This window comes from Salmo salar, chromosome ssa12 (assembly GCF_905237065.1).
Source record: "Salmo salar chromosome ssa12, Ssal_v3.1, whole genome shotgun sequence".
Classification (NCBI taxonomy): Eukaryota; Metazoa; Chordata; class Actinopteri; order Salmoniformes; family Salmonidae; genus Salmo; species Salmo salar.
This window is the reverse complement of record NC_059453.1, coordinates 67,086,132-67,108,990: the sequence shown is the minus strand read 5'-3', so window position 1 is coordinate 67,108,990 and position 22,859 is coordinate 67,086,132. Positions and strand designations below refer to the sequence as shown.

The 22,859-nt window shown below is 43.3% G+C and overlaps 1 protein-coding gene across 8 annotated transcripts in view; it reads left to right on the top strand.

Moving 5' to 3' along the window:
- LOC106565671 (AMP deaminase 2) overlaps nucleotides 1-22,518 on the top strand; it is a 78,254-nt gene extending 55,736 nt beyond the window's left edge. For 6 of the 8 annotated variants that reach the window (XM_014133025.2, XM_014133029.2, XM_014133028.2 and 3 more), the window contains exons 2-18: nucleotides 1,728-1,867; nucleotides 2,717-2,847; nucleotides 3,489-3,557; nucleotides 12,021-12,138; nucleotides 12,511-12,697; nucleotides 12,885-13,026; nucleotides 13,156-13,245; nucleotides 13,426-13,555; nucleotides 13,859-14,053; nucleotides 14,324-14,455; nucleotides 14,640-14,803; nucleotides 14,986-15,112; nucleotides 15,266-15,429; nucleotides 16,469-16,589; nucleotides 16,864-17,037; nucleotides 17,236-17,346; nucleotides 17,423-22,518. In XM_014133025.2, coding sequence (XP_013988500.1) covers nucleotides 1,728-1,867; nucleotides 2,717-2,847; nucleotides 3,489-3,557; nucleotides 12,021-12,138; nucleotides 12,511-12,697; nucleotides 12,885-13,026; nucleotides 13,156-13,245; nucleotides 13,426-13,555; nucleotides 13,859-14,053; nucleotides 14,324-14,455; nucleotides 14,640-14,803; nucleotides 14,986-15,112; nucleotides 15,266-15,429; nucleotides 16,469-16,589; nucleotides 16,864-17,037; nucleotides 17,236-17,346; nucleotides 17,423-17,641 — 2,414 coding nt within the window. In that variant the 3' untranslated portion in view covers nucleotides 17,642-22,518. Of the gene's footprint in view, nucleotides 1-1,482; nucleotides 1,502-1,727; nucleotides 1,868-2,716; nucleotides 2,848-3,488; nucleotides 3,558-12,020; nucleotides 12,139-12,510; nucleotides 12,698-12,884; nucleotides 13,027-13,155; nucleotides 13,246-13,425; nucleotides 13,556-13,858; nucleotides 14,054-14,323; nucleotides 14,456-14,639; nucleotides 14,804-14,985; nucleotides 15,113-15,265; nucleotides 15,430-16,468; nucleotides 16,590-16,863; nucleotides 17,038-17,235; nucleotides 17,347-17,422 lie in introns of those variants that run through there. The other 2 variants (XM_014133030.2, XM_014133024.2) reach the window with 2 other exon arrangements.
- Nucleotides 22,519-22,859: the final 341 nt, after the last annotated feature.

Below are 22,859 nucleotides of genomic sequence, written 5' to 3'. Positions count from 1 at the left end.
CAGTGGGTTGCTTTGCTTTAGTCTCCCAGTAGGCCTAGTTCTGTGATGAGATGCATGTGATGACATATATTATCTGAAATAGTCCCACAGAATTATACCTACGGAGGAGCGGCTTCTATGGATGAACTTTGAATGTCTTTGAACTTCAGAGTTGGCTTAATGTTGGACCAGGGAAGCTAGCTAGCTGACAAGCTTGTGTGTGCAGTGCAGCACCAGAATTTTAAACACGTCTTACCTTTTTGTATTTAATAAATCCAATGTGAAATGTGATAACTATAGTATGCCTAACTAGCATTGAAAAAGTGAATCCGTTCTTCTCAAATTAAAAATCTCACTCCCTATCTTCTGAATCAGGCGTGTAACGTCAGTAGGCTACAGCTATGCTTCACTGTGGGAAATCCAGTGGATTTCACATCATGATGACACTAGTGTTTTCATAGAATATCATTTATTATCATTGAATAAATGTAATGTGCATAGGGTGAATCTGACTGTGCTGATGATGACATAGTGGCCATGCTTAGCACTACTGAATGAGCCCATTGTATTAATATGATACATGGATGGATGGTACTGTTTGTGTTTAGCCTTATTCAATGAGTACTGTGTATTACAGAGCACATATGACTGTAGTGTGGTGGTGATGATACTGACATGAATGGACAGTCATTGTAATGGAGACCAGAGTCTGTATGTCTGTGTTTGTGATGAGTCCAGTTGCTCTGGCACCTTTCATGGGGTGATTAGGTGTAGCAGAGCATGCTGTGGGACACACTAATTTACAGGGCTAGTCTGTCTTAAAATGTAACCCTCTGCATCTCAGGGGTCCCCTCCAGTGTAAAGGCCTTATGGGATCATCATTCCAAAGCAGCATTCTCTGAAAACACACACACACACACACACACACAGTTTAGCAAACTATCACGTGGCTCTTGAGCTCATCGCTCATCTTTTGGTTACTAATCCCCCATCTCTCTCTCGCTCTCTCTCTGTTTTCAATGGGACATACACAGTGGGGTCTTTGTTCTCTGCCTGCCTGCCAGTGTAGTGTGTACTCTCTCACCCAGCAGCGTCCGTCTCAGGGGAAGGTCCTGTTATTGTGCTCCTCCCCCCAACCTCTCCTCCCCTCTCTCCAGACCAGGTCTCCATGGCAACGGGTGTCTGGCGTCTGACAACATTTATCTTGTTATTGAGCATCCATCTGAATGACCCTTAGGGTGGGCTATATACCACAGAGACTACTGCCACACACACACACACACACACACATCAGTCCTCCTGCTGCTGCTGCCTGACACACAATGCAGTGGGCAGCCAACAGAGACACAGCTCAAAGGACCAGCAGTGCTGTGGAGAGACTAACACACCACTGAAGCTGTCATACTGTAGGGAAGCTCCTCTGTGCTGTATGCAGAGCACAACACTGCTGCTTATAGACGAGGCTGTAGTTGAGAGAGAAGAGGGCCGGAGTGGAGTATACTAGTGTAGTCCCATGTTGGAGGTGATGGCGCAAGAGTTGTGGCTGTGAAATATCAGACAGTGTTTAAATGTTCGCTCTGAATGTTGCAAATCCACACAATAACAACTCACTCTGTCTGTCTCTCGTTCCCTGTTGTATAACTTCTTTTTTTTTCTTTTTTGTTGTCTTTTTTGGAATGTTTATTATTTGTTGTTTAACACTGCCTCTCTCTTTCTATCTTCCTCTCCATCGCTCTCCCTCCATCTAGATCTGCGTGGTGTAGCAGGGCAGGCCAAGCCCCTGAATCCTCAGCGCTCCCTCCCTGGGACGCCCGTCACTCACACACTCAAACACTTCCCCATCAACCTGCGTACATCCATGGACGGAAAGTACAAGGAGATCGCCGAGGTGAGAGCACAGGGACACAGTGTTGTCAACAGTGGTGTAAAGTACTTCAGTAAAAATACTTTGAAGTACTACTTAAGTATTTTTTTGGGGTGTCTGTACTTTAGTATTTATATTTTTGACAACATTTACTAAACTACATTCCTAAAGAAAATTATGTACTTTTTACTCCATACATTTTCCCTGACACCCAAAAGTATAAGTATGAATGCTTAGCAGGACAGGAAAATGGTGCAATTCACACACTTATCAAGAGAACATCCCTGGTCGTCCCTACTGGCTCTGATCTGGCAGACTCACTAAACACATGCTTCGTTCATAAATTATGTCTGAGTGTTGGAGTGTGCCGCTGGCTATCCGTGATTTAAAAAAACAAGAAAATGGTGCTGTCTGGTTTGAATTTGAAGTTATTTATACTTTTACTATTACATTTCCTTTTGATACTTAAGTATATTTAAAACCGAATACTTTTTGAATTTTACTCAAGTAGGGTTTTACTGGGTGACATTCAGTTTTACTTGAGTCATTTTCTATTAAGGTATCTTTACTTTTACTAAAGTATGACAATTGGGTACTTTTTCCACCACTGTCAAGCACTTTCCAAGTGTGTGTGTGCGTGTGTGTGTGCGTGCGTGTGTGTGTGCCTGTGTGTGACTGCGTGTGACTGCATGTGTTGGATGTGTGTGTGTGTGTGTGTGTTTGCGTGCGACTGCATGTGTTGGATGTTTGTGTGGGTGTTAAATGTTCATGTTGTTTATGTAAGTTTGTGTATTGTAATGTTAAGTAAACTCTTCCTGTGTGTGTAATGTGTGTGTGTTCTAATGTTTATTTGACTCTCTGTGTATCTCTCAGGAGCTGTTCACTCGTAGCCTGACGGAGAGTGAGATGCGCACCGCTCCTTATGAGTTCCCTGAGGACAGCCCCATCGAGCAGCTGGAGGAGAGACGCCAACGCCTGGAGAGGCAGATCAGCCAGGACATCAAGTAGGGACACACACACGCAGCAGACGTGCACACTCACACTCACATACACACCAACACAACTGCCCCGTACACACCCAAACACCCCCTATACCCACAGGCACACAAGCACCCTCAACAGCTTCCAGCATGTCGCTTTTAAGCAGGCCAGCTAACTAATATAAGCAAACAGCTAATGGAGTCAGTCAGTAGCATTCACATCCTGGTGTTCCAGCCTGTTCCACCCACAGGAGAGGAAGGGGGAGGGGGTTCTGTCTGGGTTGATGGGGTTTGATGGCCTGTTCCACTGAGCCAATCTTAGGGGGGATCTGACACCCTAAGGAATCCTTGCTCCACTCACCGCAGCAGGGTCATGTGACCAATCAAGGTATACTGTCTGTACCACTGCTAACTGATCATGTTTCTCTGTTTGTCCCATTTCATCTGATCACCGTTCACACCCTGATCCCCTTTGTGTGTGTCATGTGCGTTACTGTTGTTCTCTTGTGTGTTTTGTTTGTGTAACTGTATTTGCATCCTCTCTGTCTGTCTTTCTGTGCTTGTATGTTTAAATGTGTGCCCCCCCCTTTCTTTGTGCTTTGTCTCACCTGTACCCCCCTGCCCTCTGACCTCGCCTTGCCGCCATGCGCTCCGCACCACGCCAGGCTTGAGCCAGAGATCCTGCTCCGCATCAAACAGGAGTTCATGAAAATTGACAGCTCTGCCGACCTAGAGTGAGTGAGCTGTACTTTCAGTCTCTCTCTCTATCTTTTGCCTTTTCCTAACAATCTTGTGAATGCATAAAGTCAAGTTTTTACCTGTATATACAGTGGGGGGGGAGTATTTGATCCCCTGCTGATTTTGTACGTTTGCCCACTTACAAAGAAATGATCAGTCTATAATTTTAATGGTAGGTTTATTTGAACAGTGAGAGACAGAATAACAACAAAAAAATCCTGAAAAACGCATGTCAAAAATTTTATAAAATGATTTGCATTTTATTGGGGGAAATAAGTATTTGACCCCTCTGCAAAACATGACTTAGTACTTGGTGGCACCAGGTTTGCACACATCTCAGGAGGGATTTTGTCCCACTCCTCTTTGCAGATCTTCTCCAAGTCATTAAAGTTTCGAGGCTGACGTTTGGCAACTCGAACCTTCAGCTCCCTCCATAGATTTTTTTCTATGGGATTAAGGTCTGGAGACTGGCTAGGCCACTCCAGGACCTTAATGTGCTTCTTCTTGAGCCACTCCTTTGTTGCCTTGGCCATGTGTTTTGGGCCATTGTCATCATGGAATACCCATCCACGACCCATTTTCAATGCCCTGGCTGAGGGAAGGATGTTCTCACCCAAGATTAGACGGTACATGGCCTCGTCCATCGTCCCTTTGATGCGGTGATGTTTTCCTGTCCCCTTAGCAGAAAAACACCCCCAAAGCATAATGTTTCCACCTCCATGTTTGACGGTGGAGATGGTGTTCTTGGGGTCATAGGCAGCATTCCTCCTCCTCCAAACACGGCGAGTTGAGTTGATGCCAAAGAGTTCCATTTTGGTCTCATCGGACCACAACACTTTCACCAGTTGTCCTCTGAATCATTCAGATGTTCATTGGCAAACTTCAGACGGGCATGTATATGTATTCTTGAGCAGGGGGACCTTGCGGGCACTGCAGGATTTCAGTCCTTCACGGCATAGTGTGTTACCAATTGTTTTCTTGGTGACTATGGTCCCAGCTGCCTTGAGATCATTGACAAGATCCCCCCCGTTTAGTTCTGGGCTGATTCCTCACCGTTCTCATGATCATTGCAACCCCACGAGGTGAGATCTTGCATGGAGCCCCAGGCCGAGGGAGATTGACAGTTCTTTTGTGTTTCTTCCATTTGCGAATAATCGCACCAAATGTTGTCACCTTCTCACCAAGCTGCTTGGCGATGGCCTTGTAGCCCATTCCAGCCTTGTGTAGGTCTACAATCTTGTCCCTGACATCCTTGGAGAGCCCTTTGGTCTTGGCCATGGTGGAGAGTTTGGAATCTGATTGATTGATTGCTTCTGTGGACAGGTGTCTTTTTTACAGGTAACAAGCTGCGGTTAGGAGCACTCCCTTTAAGAGTGTGCTCCTAATCTCAGCTCGTTACCTGTATAAAAGACACCTGGGAGACAGAAATCTTTCTGATTGAGAGGGGGTCAAATACTTATTTCCCTCATCAAAATGCAAATCAATTTATAACATTTTTGACATGCATTTTTCTGGATATTTTTGTTGTTATTCTGTCTCTCACTGTTCAAATAAACCTACCATAAAAATTATAGTCTGATCCTTTCTTTATCAATGGGCAAACGTACAAAATCGGCAGGGGATCAAATACTTTTTTCCCCCACTGTATGTACAGTCCTTGGGGCTCATTTGCTGAAGAGTTTAATTTTAAATGTTTTTGTTATATATGACTTGCCTAGTTAAATAAAGGTTAAATAAATTGAGAATGTTCCACTCCAACAGCAAGATATGACTTCCCTGTGTGCTGCCCCCTACTGGTGATGTATAGTCATCACAGGTGATGTTAAGTCATTTTATTTAACTAGGCAAGTCAGTTTAGAACACATTTTTATTTACAATGACGGCCTACCCCAGACAAGGCTGTGCCAATTGTTTGCCGCCCTATGGGACTCCCAATAAAGGCTGAATGTGACGCAGCCTGGATTCGAACCAGGTACTGTAGCAACACATCTTGCACTGAGATGCAGTGTCATAGACCACTGCACCACTTGGGAACCCCTCTGAGGTGCAGGGCTGTTATTCAGTCCAAAAAGATGATGAAACAACTTATTTCTTCAATAACATCTCAGTAGTCTATTACACTTTAATAAAGTACTGCGAATGACTTTATAAGGTAATCTTTCAAAATTCTATTGAGTGATGCCGCGGAAAACAATTGGTGAATTAGCCGCCTCCTGTAAGGCTATAGCTGTATAGCAGACGTAGCCTATCTGACAAGGATGTCGGTGTTGTAGCATGCCGCCAGCATATCTCCTCCTCTCTCTCTCTGGTGATAGGCCAAAGGTTCTCTTCCTTTATACAGTACCATTCAAAAGTTTGGACACAGCTACTCATTCAAGGGTTTTTCTTTATTTTACTATTTTCTACGTTGTTGAATAATAGTGAAGACATCAAAACTATGAAGTATCACATATGGAATCATGTTGTAACCTAAAAAAGTGTTAAATATATTTTAGATTTTAGATTCTTCAAAGTAGCCACCCTTTGCCTTGATGACAGCTTTGCGCACTATTGGCATTCTTTCAACCAGCTTCATGAGGAATACTTTTCCAACAGTCTTGGAGTTCCCACATATGCTGAGCACTTGTTGGCTGCTTTTCCTTCACTCTGCGGTCTAACTCATCCCAAACCATCTCAGGTTGAGGTTGGGTGATTGTGGAGGTCAGGTCATCTGATGCAGCACTCCATCACTCTCCTTCTTGGTCAAATAGCCCTGGAGGTGTGTTGGATCATTGGGGTGGCAGGTAACCTAGTGGTTAGAGCGTTGGACTAGTAACCGCAAGATTGAATCGCCAAGCTGACATGGTTCAAATCTGTCGTTCTGCCCCTGAACAAGGCAGTTAACCCACTGTCATTGAAAATAAGAATTTGTTCTTAACTGACTTGCCTAGTTAAATAAAGGTAAAAAAAATAATAAAATGTGTCCTGTTGAAAAACAAATGATAGTCCCACTAATTGCAAACCAGATGGGATGGTGTATTGCTGCAGAATGCTGTGGTAGCCATGCTGGTTAAGTGTGCCTTGAATTCTAAATATATCACAGACAGTGTCACCAGTCACCTTCTTCTCCTCCATGCTTCACTGTGGGAACCACACATGCAGGAATCATCTGTTCACCTACTCTGTGTCTCACAAAGACACAGCGGTTGGAACCAAAAATAAAACATTTGGACTCAAGGACAGATTTTCACCGGTCTAATGTCCATTGCTTGTGTTTCTTGGCCCAAGCAAGTCTCGTCTTCTTGTTGGTGTCCTTTTGTAGTGGTTTCTTTGCAGCATTTCGACCATGAAGTCCTGATTCATGCAGTCTCCTCTGAACAGTTAATGTTGAGATGTGTCTGTTACTTGAACTCTTTGAAGCATTTATTTGGGCTGCAATCTGAGGGGCAGTTAATTCTGATGAACTTATCCTCTGCAGCAGAGGTAACTCAGAGGGATCTTCCTTTCCTATGGCGGTCCTCGTGATGGTTTTTGCGACTGCACTTGAAGAAACTTTCAAAGTTCTTCACATTTTCCAGATTGACTGACCTTCATGTCTTAAAGTAATGATGGACTGTCGTTTCTCTTTGGTTATTTGAGCTGTTCTTGCCATAATATCGACTAGGTCTTTTACCAAATAGGGCTATCTTCTGTATACCAACCCAACCTTGACACAACACAATTGGCTCAAACGCATTTAGAAGGAAAGAAATTCCATAAAATAACTATTAGCAAGGCACACCTGTTAATTGAAATGCATTCCAGGTGACTACCTCGTGATGCTGGTTGAGAGAATGCCAAGAGTGTGCAAAGCTGTCATCAAGGCAAAGGGTGGCTACTTTGAAGAATCTCAAATGTAAAATATGTTTTGATTTGTTTAACACTTTTTTGATTCCATTTGTGTTATTTCATAGTTTTGATGTCTTCACTATTATTCTACAATTATTCTCTAACCCGGAAGATTTTTTGAGATCCCGCTATGCCCGCCGACGAACCATCAAACAGGTAAAGCGTCAATACAGGACTAAGATTGAATTGTACTACACCGGCTCCCAACGCTCATCGGATGTGGCAGAGCTTACAAACTAGTACAGACTACAAAGGGAAGCACAGCCGCGAGCTCCCCAGTGACACGAGCCTACCAGATGAGCTAAATTACTTCTATGCTCGCTTCGAGGCAAGTAACACTGAAGCATGCATGAGAGCATCAGCTGTTCTGGACGACTGTGTGATCATGCTCTCCTTAGCCGATGTGAGTAAGACCTTTAAACAGGTCAACATGGATTACCAGGACGTGTAGTCCGAGCATGCGCTGACGAACTGGCAAGTGTCTCACTGACATTTTTAACCTGTCCATATCTGAGTCTGTGATACCAACATATTTCAAGCAGACCACCATAGTCCCTGTGCCCAAGAACACTAAGGTAACCTGCCTAAATGACTACCGACCCGTAACACTCTGTAGCCATGAAGTGCTTTGAAAGGCTGGTCATGGCTCACATCAACACCATTATCCAAGAAACCGAAGACCCACTCCAATATGCATACCGCCCCAACAGATCCACAGATGATGCCATCTCTATTGCACTCAACACTGCCCTTTCCACCTGGACAAAAGGAACACCTATGTGAGAATGCTATTCGTTGACTGCAGCTCAGCGTTCAACACCATAGTGCCCTCAAAGCTCATCAATAAGCTAAGGACCTTAGGACTAAACACTTCCCTCTGCAACTGGATCCTGGACTTCCTGACGGGCCGCCCCCCAGGTGGTAAGGGTAGGTAACAACACATCCGCCACGGTGATCCTCAACACGGGGGCACCTCGGGTGCGTGCTCAGTCCCCTCCTGTACTCCCTGTTCACTCATGACTGCATGGCCAGGCACGACTCTAACACCATCATCAAGTTTGCCGATGACACAACAGTGGTAGGCCTGATCACTAACAACAGTGAGACAGCCTATACGGAGGAGGTCAGAGACCTGGCCGTGTGGTGCCAGGACAACAACCTCTCCCTCTATGTGATCAAGACAAAGGAGATGATTGTGGACTACAGGGAAAGGACGGCCAAGCACGCCCCCATTCTCATCGACGGGGCTGCAGTGGAGCAGGTTGAGAGCTTCAAGTTCCTTGGCATCCACATCACCAACAAACTATCATGGTCCAAACACGCTAAGACAGTAGTGAAGAGGGCACGACAAAGCCTATTCCCCCTCAGGAGACTGAAAAGATTTGGCATGGGTCCTCAGATCCTCAAAAGGTTATCCTGCTTCACCATCGAGAGTATCCTGACTGGTTGCATCACTGCCAGGTATGGCAACTGCTTGGCCACTTCAGAGGGTAGTGCGTACATCACTGGGGCAAAGCTTCCTGCCATCCAGGACCTCTATACCGTGCTGTGTCAGAGGAAGGCCCTAAAAATTGTCAAATACTCCAGCAACCCTAGTCATGGACTGTTCTCTCTGCTACCGCACAGCAAGCAGTACCGGAGTGCCAAGTCTAGGTCCAAGAGCCTTCTTAACAGGGCTACCCAGACTCCTCTTTTACGCTGCTGCTACTCTCTGTTTATTATCTATGCATAGTCACTTTAACTCTGCCTACATATGTACATATTACCTCAATTACCTCGACTAACCGGTGCCCTCGCACATTGACTCTGTGCCTCCTGTATATAGCCTCGCTATTGTTATTTTACTGCTGCTGTTTAGTTTTTTGTTAGTTTTATTTTCAATTTTTTACTTCTTTTTTTTTTTCTTAAAACTTCTTAAAGCATTGTTGGTTAAGGGCTTGTAAGTAAGCATTTCACTGTAAGGTCTACTACACCTGTTGTACTTGGCGCATGTGACACATTTGATTTGATTTGACAATGTAGAAAATATTTTAAAAAAAGAAAACTCTTTAATGAGTAAGTGAGTCCAAACCTTTCACTGGTACTCTATGTATATTTGTTATATTAATACCATGCAGTGGCCACCTAACCCTGTAGGTCTATGCATGCAATGCCCTAATGCAGTTAGTGCTCAAATCTCTGACAGCTGAACTGTGGGGAGGACAATTATTGTTTTCGGAAATTAAAAACCAATTGGCTATAAAGTGTTGCATATGCTACACATGGAAACACAAGGAATAGTGTTTTTGTAATTTGTTATAGGCTGTTTTTAAGGAATGTAAATGTGTCTCATTTGGCCAATTTCCCTCGTGTATTGATGGCGCTGGCTGCGTGGGTGGACTCACTAATGTGTTACGCACCCAATGCATATGGATGACCAGTACATTTCTCAAATGTCAGATAAATAAAAATATTTCCTCTTACTTGTCCACCGCCTGATTTTCCTAATGGAAATCCTGCACCACGGTTCCGCTACATCGGTACAGCCCTGGTCTTTTAATGTTCATCTTAAACATCTTCAAAACAAATCTTAGACATGCCTTGGTATTCATGACCGAAAGAATCCTTCCGTCTAACTGCAAATATGCAACAGCTGAGGCGCAATTCACAGAGAGACAAAAAGACAGTGAGACTAGAGGTCGACCGATTATGATTTTTCAACGCCGATACCGATTATTGGAGGACCCCCCAAAAAAAAGCCGGTACCGATTTAATCGGCCGATTTTTATATATATATATATATTTGTAATAATGACAATTACAACAATACTGAATGAACAATGAACACTTTTTTATTTTAACTTAATATAATACATCAATAAAATCTATTTAGTCTCAAATAAATAATGAAACGTTCAATTTGGTTTAAATAATGCAAAAACAAAGTGTTGTAGAAGAAAGTAAAAGTGCAATATGTGCCATGTAAAATAGTTAACGTTTAAGTTCCTTTCTCAGAACATGAGAACATATGAAAGCTGGTGGTTCCTTTTAACATGAGTCTTCAATATTCCCAGGTAAGATGTTTTAGGTTGGTTATTATAGGACTATTTCTCTCTATACCATTTGTATTTCATATACCTTTGACTATTGGATGTTCTAATAGGTACTTTAGTATTGCCAGCCTAATCTCGGGAGTTGATAGGCTTGAAGTCATAAACAGCGCAATGCATTGCGAAGAGCTGCTAGCAAACGCAGTACAGTGCTGTTTGAATGAATGCTTACAAGCCTGCTGCTGCCTACCACCGCTCAGTCAGACTGCTCTATCAAATCATATAATTAATTATAATATAATAACACACAGAAATACGAGCCTTAGGTCATTAACATGGTCAAATCCGAAAACAAAACGTTTATTCTTTCAGTGAAATACGGAACCATTCCGTATTTTATCTAACGGGTGGCATCCATAAGTCTAAATATTGCTGTTACATTGCACAACCTTCAATGTTATGTCATAATTACGTAAAATTCTGGCAAATGAGTTCGCAACGAGCCAGGCGGCCCAAACTGTTGCATATATCCTGACTCTGCGTGCAATGAACGCAAGAGAAGTGACACAATTTCCCTAGTTTAGTATTGCCTGCTAACATGAATTTCTTTTAACTAAGTATGCAGGTTTAAAAAAATATACTTCTGTGTACTGATTTTAAGAAAGGCATTGATTGTTTATGGTTAGGTACATTCGTGCAACTATTGTGGTTTTTTTCCGCAAATGCGCTTTTCTTAAATCATCCCCCGTTTTGCGAAGTTGGCTGTCTTTGTTAGGAAGAAATAGTCTTCACAGTTCGCAACGAGCCAGGCGGCCCAAACTGCTGCACATACCCTGACTCTGTTGCACAGAACGCAAGAGGAGTGACACAATTTCCCTAGTTAAAAGAAATTCATGTAAGCAGGTAATATTAACTAAATATACAGGTTTAAAATATATATACTTGTGTATTGATTTTAAGAAAGGCATTGATGTTTATGGTTAGGTACACATTGGTGCAACGACAGTGCTTTTTTCGCGAATGCGCTTGTTAAATCACCCGTTTGGCAATGTAGGCTGTGATTCAATGATAAATTAACAGGCACCGCATCGATTTTTTGCAACGCAGGACAAGCTAGATTAACTAGTAATATCATCAACCATGTGTAGTTAACTAGTGATTATGTTATGATTGATTGTTTTTTATAAGATACGTTTAATGCTAGCTAGCACCTTACCATGGCTCCTTGCTGCACTCGCATAACAGGTAGTCAGCCTGCCACGCAGTCTCCTCGTGGAGTGCAATGTAATCGGCCATGATCGGTGTCCAAAAATGTCGATTACCGATTGTTATGAAAACTTGAAATCGGCCCTAATTAATCGGCCAGTCCGATTAATCGGTCGAGCTCTAAGTGAGGCATATGTCCAGCTAAACCTGCCAATAAAGTATTGATTCATATATTTTTATAGGTGCTTTGCAAAACTATTTACATGAGATTTCTATTTCCCTTTTCTCCACGTCATACCTCAACCCCATGCTCTCTCCTATCCTAATCTTTTCTTTACTCCCTCTCTCTCCCTGTAGGTTTATGAATGAGCTGGGAGGTGTGGACAGGACGGATGATGGCTGGATGAAGGAGAGAGTATTACCGATGGAGCGAGAGTACCAGCGTGTCTCAATATCAGGGGAGGAGAAGTGTGGGGTGAGAGCCGCTGACTAAACAACTTGATAGAATAAATCCAGTCACAGTTCATCCTGATCAGTGTTTTATCATTGCAAGTACAAGTTGGTTGGTCTCTCAGTGTGCCACATGCTTACTATGGAAAGTAAACCAATTCAGTCAACAAGTCCATTGAAGTGGGTTTGGTAGTGCTTGGACTTATTTATTTAGACAGTTGGATATACAGAGGAAGCAGTTCAGAAATGAGAGCCTGGACCGGGTAGTGAACCCCGGTGGACAGCGTGCGGTCTAGAGTTGTGAAATTGTTACCCACTCAGCCACACTCTTGATGGTGCCTGTGGATGCCTAATCACTATAGACTATGCCTGACTTGTACCGTTCTGCCGTGACCAGGTGCCCTTCACAGACCTGGTGGATGCAGCTAAGTGTGTGGTGAAGGCCCTGTTCATCAGGGAGAAGTACATCGCTCTGTCCATTCAGAACTTCTGTAAGACCACTGCCCACGAGCTGGGAGAGCTGGGAGAGAAACCCCTGGACCTACGCATCTATGAGGAGATCCCTGAGACCCCCGTTGATGCAGGTATGACATACGCACACACCTGACACGTTGGGTATGACACAAACTGAGACACACAGGGCATAGCTGTAGCGTTTCTCCCCCCATCTTCTTTAGCAATTGAGTTACTTTGTGAAATTGTGAATGGAAATTAAGTAGTGATGTATAAAAGTATGGTGAACTTTTCTCCCTTCCCCGCTGTCTCCCACAGATGCTCCAGTCCACCCCCCTGTCTCAGAGACTCACCCCTATGAAAACCAGGACACCAAGAACATGCCTGCAGACACAGGGTACAGCTGTAAGATGGTGGATGGGGTCATGCATGTCTACACCAAGAAGAGCCCCATGGAGAAGTGGGTTTGTGTTTGAGTCTGCTTGTTTTCAGTTTTTGGTGTGAAGTGTGTGATGGGCTAGTCTGCTTCTACGTGTGTGTAAGAGAGAGTGTGTAACAGAAATTCTCCATACTCATTTCCCATTTCCAGGAGTACAGAGTTGGACCTTCCTTACCCAGACCTGAAGGAGTACATCGCTGACATGAATGTCATGATGGCTCTCATCATTAACGGACCAGTGTGAGTGTTACTGGTTACTGGCCTTACAGTTAACATTAGTCACATCTGTTGTCTCATTAGTACTCTGTGTGTGTGTGTGTGTGTGTGTGTGTGTGTGTGTGTGTGTGTGTGTGTGTGTGTGTGTGTGTGTGTGTGTGTGTGTGTGTGTGTGTGTGTGTGTGTGTGTGTGTGTGTGTGTAGAAAGTCGTTCTGCTACCGCCGGCTGCAATACCTGAGCTCTAAGTTCCAGATGCACATCCTGCTGAACGAGATGAAGGAGCTGGCAGCCCAGAAGAAGGTTCCTCACCGCGACTTCTACAACATCCGCAAGGTGACACACAACAACACTGACACAACAACCGTTCACAACACTACAGCATCCAACAGCTTCTTGATCTACAACATCTCTATAGAACCTGCAAAGTGTTCGATATCAGTTACACTCCACATTGTTGGAGGGAAATATATTTGTAAGTAGTCTGCCACTTTTTCCTTGGTGTAGTGACCAATGTATTGACTATGTGACCAATGAAGATACACCACTGCTAACTAACTCAGGCTTTTTGTTTTGTCTTTCTGGCATCCATCCTCAACATCTCATTGTTATTGACCCTGTCTCTCCCTCTGCCCCCAGGTGGACACCCACATCCATGCCTCGTCTTGTATGAACCAGAAGCACCTGCTGCGCTTTATCAAGCGGGCCATGAAGAAGTACCCTGGGGAGATAGTCCACATGGAGCACGGGCGGGGACAGACCCTCATGGAGGTGTTTGAGAGCATGAACCTGACCGCCTTTGACCTGAGTGTGGACACACTGGACATGCACGCGGTGAGGAGCAGGGGGAGAGGGGAGGGGAAAGACAATTGTTAGAGAAGGGAGGGGAAAGACAATTGTTAGAGAGGGAGGGGTAGGAGAATTGTTTAAAGAGGGAGGGGTAGGAGAATTGTTTAAAGAGGGAGGGGTAGGAGAATTGTTTAAAGAGGGAGGGGTAGGAGAATTGTTTAAAGAGGGAGGGGTAGGAGAATTGTTTAAAGAGGGAGGGGTAGGAGAATTGGGGGAAGAAGAGTGGTACCGTAAGTGTCACCTGTCTGTTCTCAGGACCGCAACACGTTCCATCGCTTCGACAAGTTCAATGCCAAATACAACCCCATCGGAGAATCCATCCTGAGAGAGATCTTCATCAAGACAGACAACCACATCGAGGGCAAATACTTTGGCCACATGATCAAGGTCTGAAACCATCCCATGCTACCTTAAACAGCCATACAAACAGTGGTGTTTATGTGTTAGTTCACCCCACATAGTTATGCACATTGATATTAAGAGAAAATGTGGCCTTGAAGTCTTAATTCACAGACATTAATACAATGATATTGATGTCTCTATTGCATTGTTGTTGTTGATGTTCCATCAGGAGGTGATGGCTGACCTAGAAGAGAGTAAGTACCAGAATGTGGAGCTGCGTCTGTCCATCTACGGCCGCTCCCGGGACGAGTGGGACAAGCTGGCCCAGTGGGCCGTCAAACACCAAGTCTACTCTGACAACGTGCGCTGGCTCATCCAAGTGCCCCGCCTTTTGTGAGTAGTACCTCTACCTACTACAGCATCAACAAAGCAGTTATACACATCTACCTTTTATCAGCTTGTCTTGGACGTAAACCTCTCCTTGTATTTTTGACAAGTATTATCTTTGAATGAATACTATGAATGAATGTGAATGATAATAATATTCCATATTATTAACCCTCCTCTGTCTGCAGTGATGTGTACCGCACCAAGAAGCAGCTGGCTAACTTCCAGGAGATGATGGAGAACATCTTCATGCCTCTGTTTGAGGTCACCATTAACCCCCGCAGCCACCCTGAGCTGCACCTCTTCCTCCAGCACGTGAGTCACTCACACAGCACTACAGTCCACACAGTAGGATTCTCCCTTTCCCTACACCTAACATATCCAGACACTTAAGAGGGCCCCACCTCATTCATACACTCCAGGCACTGTTTTACCGTAACTTATTGTTGTATCACTGTATGTTGTCAGGTGGTGGGCTTTGACAGTGTGGATGACGAGTCCAAGCCGGAGCACCACATCTTCAACATGGACAGCCCCCTGCCAGCCGACTGGACAGAGGAGGACAACCCTCCCTACTCCTACTACCTCTACTACACCTACGCCAACATGGCCGTGCTCAACCACCTGCGCAGGTACCAGGCTGCTTAACGAACCTCAGCACAAAGACGACTCTAAAAAATAAATAAAGGCCCAGTGCAGTCAAAAACTAGATTTTCATGTGTTTTATATATACACTACCGTTCAAAAGTTTGGGATCACTAAGAAATGTCCTTGTTTTGTCAATTAAAATAACATCAAATTGATCAGAAATGCAGTGTAGACATTGTTAATGTTGTAAATGACTATTGTAGCTGGAAACGGCTGATTTTTTAAATGGAATGTCTACATAGGCGTACAGAGGCCCATTATCAGCAACCATCACTCCTGTGTTCCAATGGCACGTTGTGTTAGCTAATCCAAGTTTATCATTTTAAAAGGCTAATTGATCATTAGAAAACCCTTTTGCAATTATGTTAGCACAGCTGAAAACTGTTGTCCTCATTAAAGAAGCAATAAAACTGGCCTTTAGACTAGTTGCGTATCTGGAGTATGGTTGGGCCTGATTTCCTTATATGAACTGTAACTCAGTAAAATCATAACAATTGTTACATGTTGCATTTAGATTTTTGTTCAGTATATATACACGCTATGAGGTTGGAATAATACTGTACAATTGTGGAAATTATGATAATGCCCTTTTATTGTAAGAGCTGCTTGAAAAGGCCGCCTGAAATTTCAGCTTGTTTGGTGTGATGGAGTTTTGATCTGTCTGGTGACATCACCAGGCGGTAAATGAATTAATAGACCGATAAGAAACAGAGTTCCAAACCTCTCTGCCAATAACAATAACAGCTAGCTTTCGGTGTTCTTCTCCCCACTCCCAGACAGCCCTAGCAAAATTCTTGCTTGAGAAATTGCTCTTTGCTAAAAAGCTATTTTGGTTTCTTTTTTACCATGAAAATAATCACAGTGAGGTTCTTAATTGTTACCCAGAAATGATTTGATATTGAGGTAAAAACGGCTGCATTGGACCTTTAATAACATAAATGATGAATGAATCGCATGAAAACATTAAGGATTGTTTAGGAATATGCTTTATGAAGCTAATATGTGTTTGCTTGTGACATGCAGGAGGCGTGGCTTCCACACGTTTGTGCTGCGCCCTCACTGCGGGGAGGCGGGGCCTGTCCACCACCTGGTGTCGGGTTTCATGCTTTCAGAGAACATCTCCCACGGGCTGCTACTCAGGAAGGTCAGTCAGCACACACGTCGTCTCCCAAAGCGACGCCACACTACCATGGCAACAACACTACTGACAGATAGTAGAGTTCAGTTCATAGGTGACCTCTGAAGGTTTGATTGATTTATTAAATGATGTCTTGGTTTTGGGACTTTGCTCACCAGGTTACTTCAGCAAATTGAAGAGAATTCAGAACAATCAGACACTTTCCCCTTGAATATTGCAGTTGTGCATTTAACAAGATAGACTATATCATATGGCATCTCTTTCCTCCTCGTGTCCCCAGGCACCAGTGCTGCAGTACCTGTACTACCTGGCTCAGATTGGCATTGCCATGTCCCCCCTGAGCAACAACAGCCTGTTCCTCAGCTACCACCGCAACCCCCTGCCTGAGTATCTGTCCAGAGGCCTCATGGTCTCTCTGTCCACTGACGACCCCCTACAGTTCCACTTCACCAAGGTCATTGCACAGGGGAGCGCTGTCAAGACACACACACACCCATACACAAACACACACACACACACACACACACACACACACACACACACACACACAGAGGCAAAACCATTCGCACTACAACTGCAATGGTGAGTCAGTACAGTCAATCAGTACAATTCATTGAATGTTTCGTTGTTTTTTGTGTGTGTTTGTCCTCAGGAGCCCCTGATGGAGGAGTACAGCATCGCCACACAGGTGTGGAAGCTCAGCTCCTGTGACATGTGTGAGCTGGCCAGGAACAGCGTCCTTATGAGCGGCTTCTCCCACAAGGTATCTGCTTCCTCTCCTCTCATCCGCAGCCATTTTGTGCCAAGTGCTCTGCTCTGATGTTCTTTCTTGTCTCCAGGCAAAGAGCTACTGGCTTGGGCCAAAATACAGCAAAGAGGGCCCGGAGAGCAACGACATCCGTCGCACCAACGTCCCGGACATCCGCGTGGCATACCGCAGTGAGACCCTGCTGGAGGAGCTCAACCTCATCACCCACGCTGTGCGCACCAAGGAGCTGGACAACATCGACGAGGAGGACACCCTGTCCATGGCTCCCGTCGGGGCAGAAGGACGCTAAATCAACAACTCCTCTCTATTGCTCCCTGGATAGGTTTTATTTCATATTGGAGGAGATTTTCTGATCTTCGATCTATTCCTGGGTCACTTCCTCTGTCACATTTATCTCCTGACCCTCCATACATTCACACCCCAAATGATTTCCTTTGCTTTGTCATGTGACCCTGCATGGGAAGGAAGATCTCACAGTTTAGCCTGTGATTTAATGACATGTTTGTACCCATCACTGATATATAACACACACACACACACACTTATTGCACTGTTTTCCTGTCCTAAAAGCTGCTCATCTTCCATCACACAGTCATGCTGCTTTAACCTTAACATCTAGTGTAATATTAACACCTAGTGTAATATTAACGCCTAGTGTAATATTAACATCTAGTGTAATATTAACACCTAGTATAATATTAACTATTCACATCTAGTGTAATATTAACATCTAGTGTAATATTTTCATAATGGTTCTAACTTTTGAAATAGGAAAGCAGATGCAACTTAACAGCAATATTATGAGTGTATTATCCATGGGTCATCTTACCTCACTACACAATGCATAGGCTCCTGCTTGCTTTTTAGTTCAGAGCTGATTTAGATCACAGAGACTAGCTGAGAGGACTCCTTTAGTTCATCAATTCACTACATTGTTCCAACAACACCTGTTCCGCACTGATAGGAACAGTCGCATGTAACTTAGAGATGCATGGAAACCATGGTAACACTTTTCTAAAGTACGGACGTACTGAGTTTAAAAAACAAACAAAGGACCAAATCTGCGTGGTCTCGTGCACAATTCCAGTTTGTGTGTGCTGCTGGGTATCTGCTGGCTTTCATCTGTCTCTGGCTTCAGGAAGTTTCTAGTGCTTTATTAGCTAAAGGAGTCCTCTCAGCTAGTCTCCGTGATCTAAATCAGCTCTGAACTAAAAAGCAAGCAGGACATCCAGCAGAGACACTGCAGCAGCCCTCAGGACATGGAGCTGTGGGCCTGACTGTGGTCTACTGCAAACATTCCATTCCATTAACATTAAGATAGATGTTATTTTTAGCTGCAGAAGAAAAGAAAAATCACATTAGTTATAGAATATGCAGCCAAAAAGAGTAGATGAATACTATTCCAGTACAGATGCATGATGTGTACAGGGTATATATATATATCTAAAGGATATATCTGTCTGTGGTTGAGTGGATGCTGAGAGATGTGAATGATAGAGCCAATCAACCACAACTTATTTTCCAAGCACAAGTCAAGAAGAATGAATACACCATCGTCCAAGCCAGGGGGGCTCCCAGGGGGGCTCCCATGCCCCCCTACCATTACCTCAACAGTCACCATGTTCTTGGATATGGACCCTCCAAACCCCATTGTGTGTGTATGTCCCACTCCCACCCCTCACCCACCCCTTGGTCCTCTAAAGAGACCAGGACAGACCCCAGGGACTGGCCTCTGGACCCACTATGTTGGTCATTAGTTCATTGTATGCAGTGCCCTGTATGCTCCATACCAGACTTACCAGTGCCTTTTGATTTGAACTTTAGGCACTAGGTAGCCTGTCACAGTCTAAGCTGTTCTCATGCTCTACTGCAACGCCTCAGTCCTCATCACCAACAACAACCGCAGCATCTGTTCTCTTCATGCATTAGCATTTTTGCTGAACTAACATCAAGATGATGCCATTGGGACTGAAACCATGCTGCATGTTGAAGTACCTTCTCCCTTACCTACCCAGACCTTCCAGTGAAGTGGAAGAAGCCGTTTTACCAATGCTCTGCTTTGGCAGCATTTCCACCGTGCATCTTATGTTGTGCATGCCTGCATGGAGCCCTGCAACAGGAGTAACTGAGAAGCTGTTTAAAGTGAGATGTAACGTGAAAAAGCAACACATGAGAATCTAAGTAAGCTGAACGACTGTCATGTATGAAGTATGTGTGCAGTCAATGATTGTTGTTAGTTTGAGTTCTGCAAAACAAACTCATTCAGCTTGTCATCCCTATGGCAATGCGCAAACTGTGCAGGGACACGTTTGCGTGGTTGTCATCGGGAACAAATGAGCTCATCCCCACCACCATGGTTGTCATGGTCACCAAAACAAGTACACACCTATCCCCATTATCTTGCCCAAAGACAAAGAGCCTCTTCTATTCCCGATTCAAACTGTGGGCTTTCATCTTGGATATTATTATAACTGTTCTAATTGTGCACTCCTATTAGATGCCAAGACTGTTCCAGTGGATTAAGTGGGCCCTAGTTGTAAATGTTCACCATGCATTCCATATCATATCTACCAGGCCATTTTAAAAACTTAAGATCGAATTGTGATATATACAGTAAGGCCTAGATTCAAGCAGATCAAGTGTTAACTGGCGATAGCCGACACCCGCATAGCTGATGTTTTGGTTGTCGGGGGTGGAACTGCGTTGGAGCTGTCAAACCGGTGAGCAGCTGCTCTTTATCATTGTCACGAAGCCACACTCGTCCCACTCGCGTTAGAAGTTCAGAACGAGAAAGTGTAGTCTATATAGAAGTAATGACACACAAATAGAAAATTGTGAATGAAATAATGATTTCTATCAGCCTAATCAAGGTGTAGATTACATCTCACGTTCCAGTGTTCTAACTTATAAACAAGGCTACATGGGATTTCTCTTAATGCGACTCCGTGCAGCCAATGGCAATGTCCGCTTTAGCAATAATGCCAAGAGCCGCTTGTGGATTTTACAGCTCAAACGCAGCTCCGACACCGGTCAAACAACAGCTATGCGGATGTTGGCTAAAGCGGATCTGATTGAATAGACCCTAAATGTTTGAGAAACCAGATAATTTAGGAGAAATTGTATGCATGAATCTCAAACCTGGGAGGCTGATCTGTAGCTCCTCAACAGTGAGGTGTTTCACTGTGAAGGGGTGGCATGTGTTGGACATAGGGTGAGCCTCTGAGTTGAATTTAATATATAAAGTGTATTTTTTTAAAGGCTATAGAGATAAACAGTTTATATAAAGAGTATATCAATATTTAGATTGCAAACTTTGCTTCGTTGCTGTAGATCATTATAAACTGTGGTTATTAAAGCGGAAAGATTTATTTTGTTATCATAATTATTGACCTTGACAGAATTTTACAATTGGACTTTTATTCCTAAGTGACTTACATTTTACATATGGGTGGTCACAGGAATCAGACCCACTACCCTGCCCTTACAAGCCCCATTCTCTACCAACTGAGCTACAAAGAACCATGTATATTATTTTGTTATTTGATATTTTCATTGTTTGTTTTTCTGGTTAATTGTTGTGTTAGGACTTGAACTCGGTTTAATTTAGCATGTAGCTCTCTCTCAATCGAGTATCGAGTGAAGGTGATCAAGTTAACCAGGGTAATTTGGAAGGGTCTTCAGAAATGGTAGTACCGAGAGCCATATGGGGCGGCAGTGTAGCCTGGTGGTTAGAGTGTTGGACTAGTAACCAAAAGGTTGCAAGATCAAATCCCTGAGCTGACAAGGTACAAGTCTGTTGTTCTGCCCCTGAACAAGGCAGTTAACCCACTGTTCCTAGGCCGTTGTTGTAAATAAGAATTTGTTCTTAACTGACTTGCCTAGTTAAATAAAGGAAAAATAAATAGTGGGTATCCATCCCTGCCATTTAACTCAACCAGAGCTGCCTATGTAATCTGGCATTCCCAACAAAACACCCACTCAGACATTGTAATGCTTCCCACAAACATACGGCCATAGACTGGACTGCTGTTACTCTTTGATCCAAACAAGGCTTTTAAAACAGCAACAACCATTTGATTTGATTCTTTAAAATAGTATTTTTCAGGGAATTAGAGGATAATTTAAGGGTTTATGTCACCGTATGTGGAGTAGCATGTGTGTAATTGTTGATAAAGGATCAGTCATCCATTTTCAGGTCCAGGTATGGCTCACTTAGGGACTCAACGACACAGTTTCCAGTTCAGTTGACCTTACCTTTTCATTTCCATCCATCCATTTCAGATTGTCCATCAGAGTTCACATATCTGTTCTTTCAAACCTCACCATTTCCTGTCGTTGGTCTCAGTCTGTACAATCAGTTTAATTCCTTTGTTTGTTTGTAAAATACAATGCTAGGGAACCTATTGGTTGTACTGTAGCGTGCCATAACTCAGAGACCATACGTTGTATTCTCAAACTTCACTAAAGACAGACATATGTAATTCTGTCCCAATCGAAAGAGCACACAAAGTTCAACGCCGTTTTGAGTCCAAAATGCTGTTCTCTTGCAACGGGTTTCAGTAGTGCAAAGAGTCTTGGGTAATAGTAATAGACACTGTGTTGTCATCACAGAACACAAACCAGTTAATCAGTCAAATCATCACACTGGGAGTTTAGTTCTTTGTTCAATCGATTTTCTCATTGAAGAATTGCCTTGTATTCTTTTCGCTTCATAATGTTGAATTCAAACAATTCGATTTTTACTTGTGATTATTTTGTGCTCAATTCATGTTTTCTTTATTAGACATTTTCATGTTTTTACATGAAAGGTTCTCTGCATGTTTTTTATATTATTGACATGGTTTTCATTTGTCTTTTTAATTTGTTGGATTTAGGGCTCTGTTCAATCTGTATTGCTGAAGCGTTACAGATTGCTATCGCACAATGTAAAGGTAATTTCCGATTGAGCTGACATATGCAGTGTTTACTGTGAATGCAGTCTCCGCTAACGCAGGAACATTACCTTTACATTTCAATCACACTGTAACGCTGAACTTTTGCGACTTGGATTGAATAGAGCCCTTAGTGTAGTGTAGTCACTATCATGGCTTTAAATGAATGCCAATGTTTTACAGACTCTATGGTATAATGTCTGATGATTGAAATAAAGCATGTTTATTCATCTAATGTGTTGTCTGGTGTCATACATTCTTTTCTTTAAGGAGTCAGCTTATTGACTCATTTAGTCAACTAATATAGTTGATTTACAGTACCGGTCAAAAGTTTCGACACACCTACTCATTCAAGGGTTTTTCTTTATTTTTACTATGTTCTACATTGTAGAATAATAGTGAAGACATCAAAACGATGAAATAACACATGGAATCATGTAACAACCTAAAAAAGTGTTAAACAAATCAAAATATATTTTAGATTCTTCAAAGTAGCTACCCTTTGCCTTGATGACAGCTTTGCATACGGCATTGTCTCAACCGGCTTCAAGAGGAATGCTTTTCCAACAGTCTTGA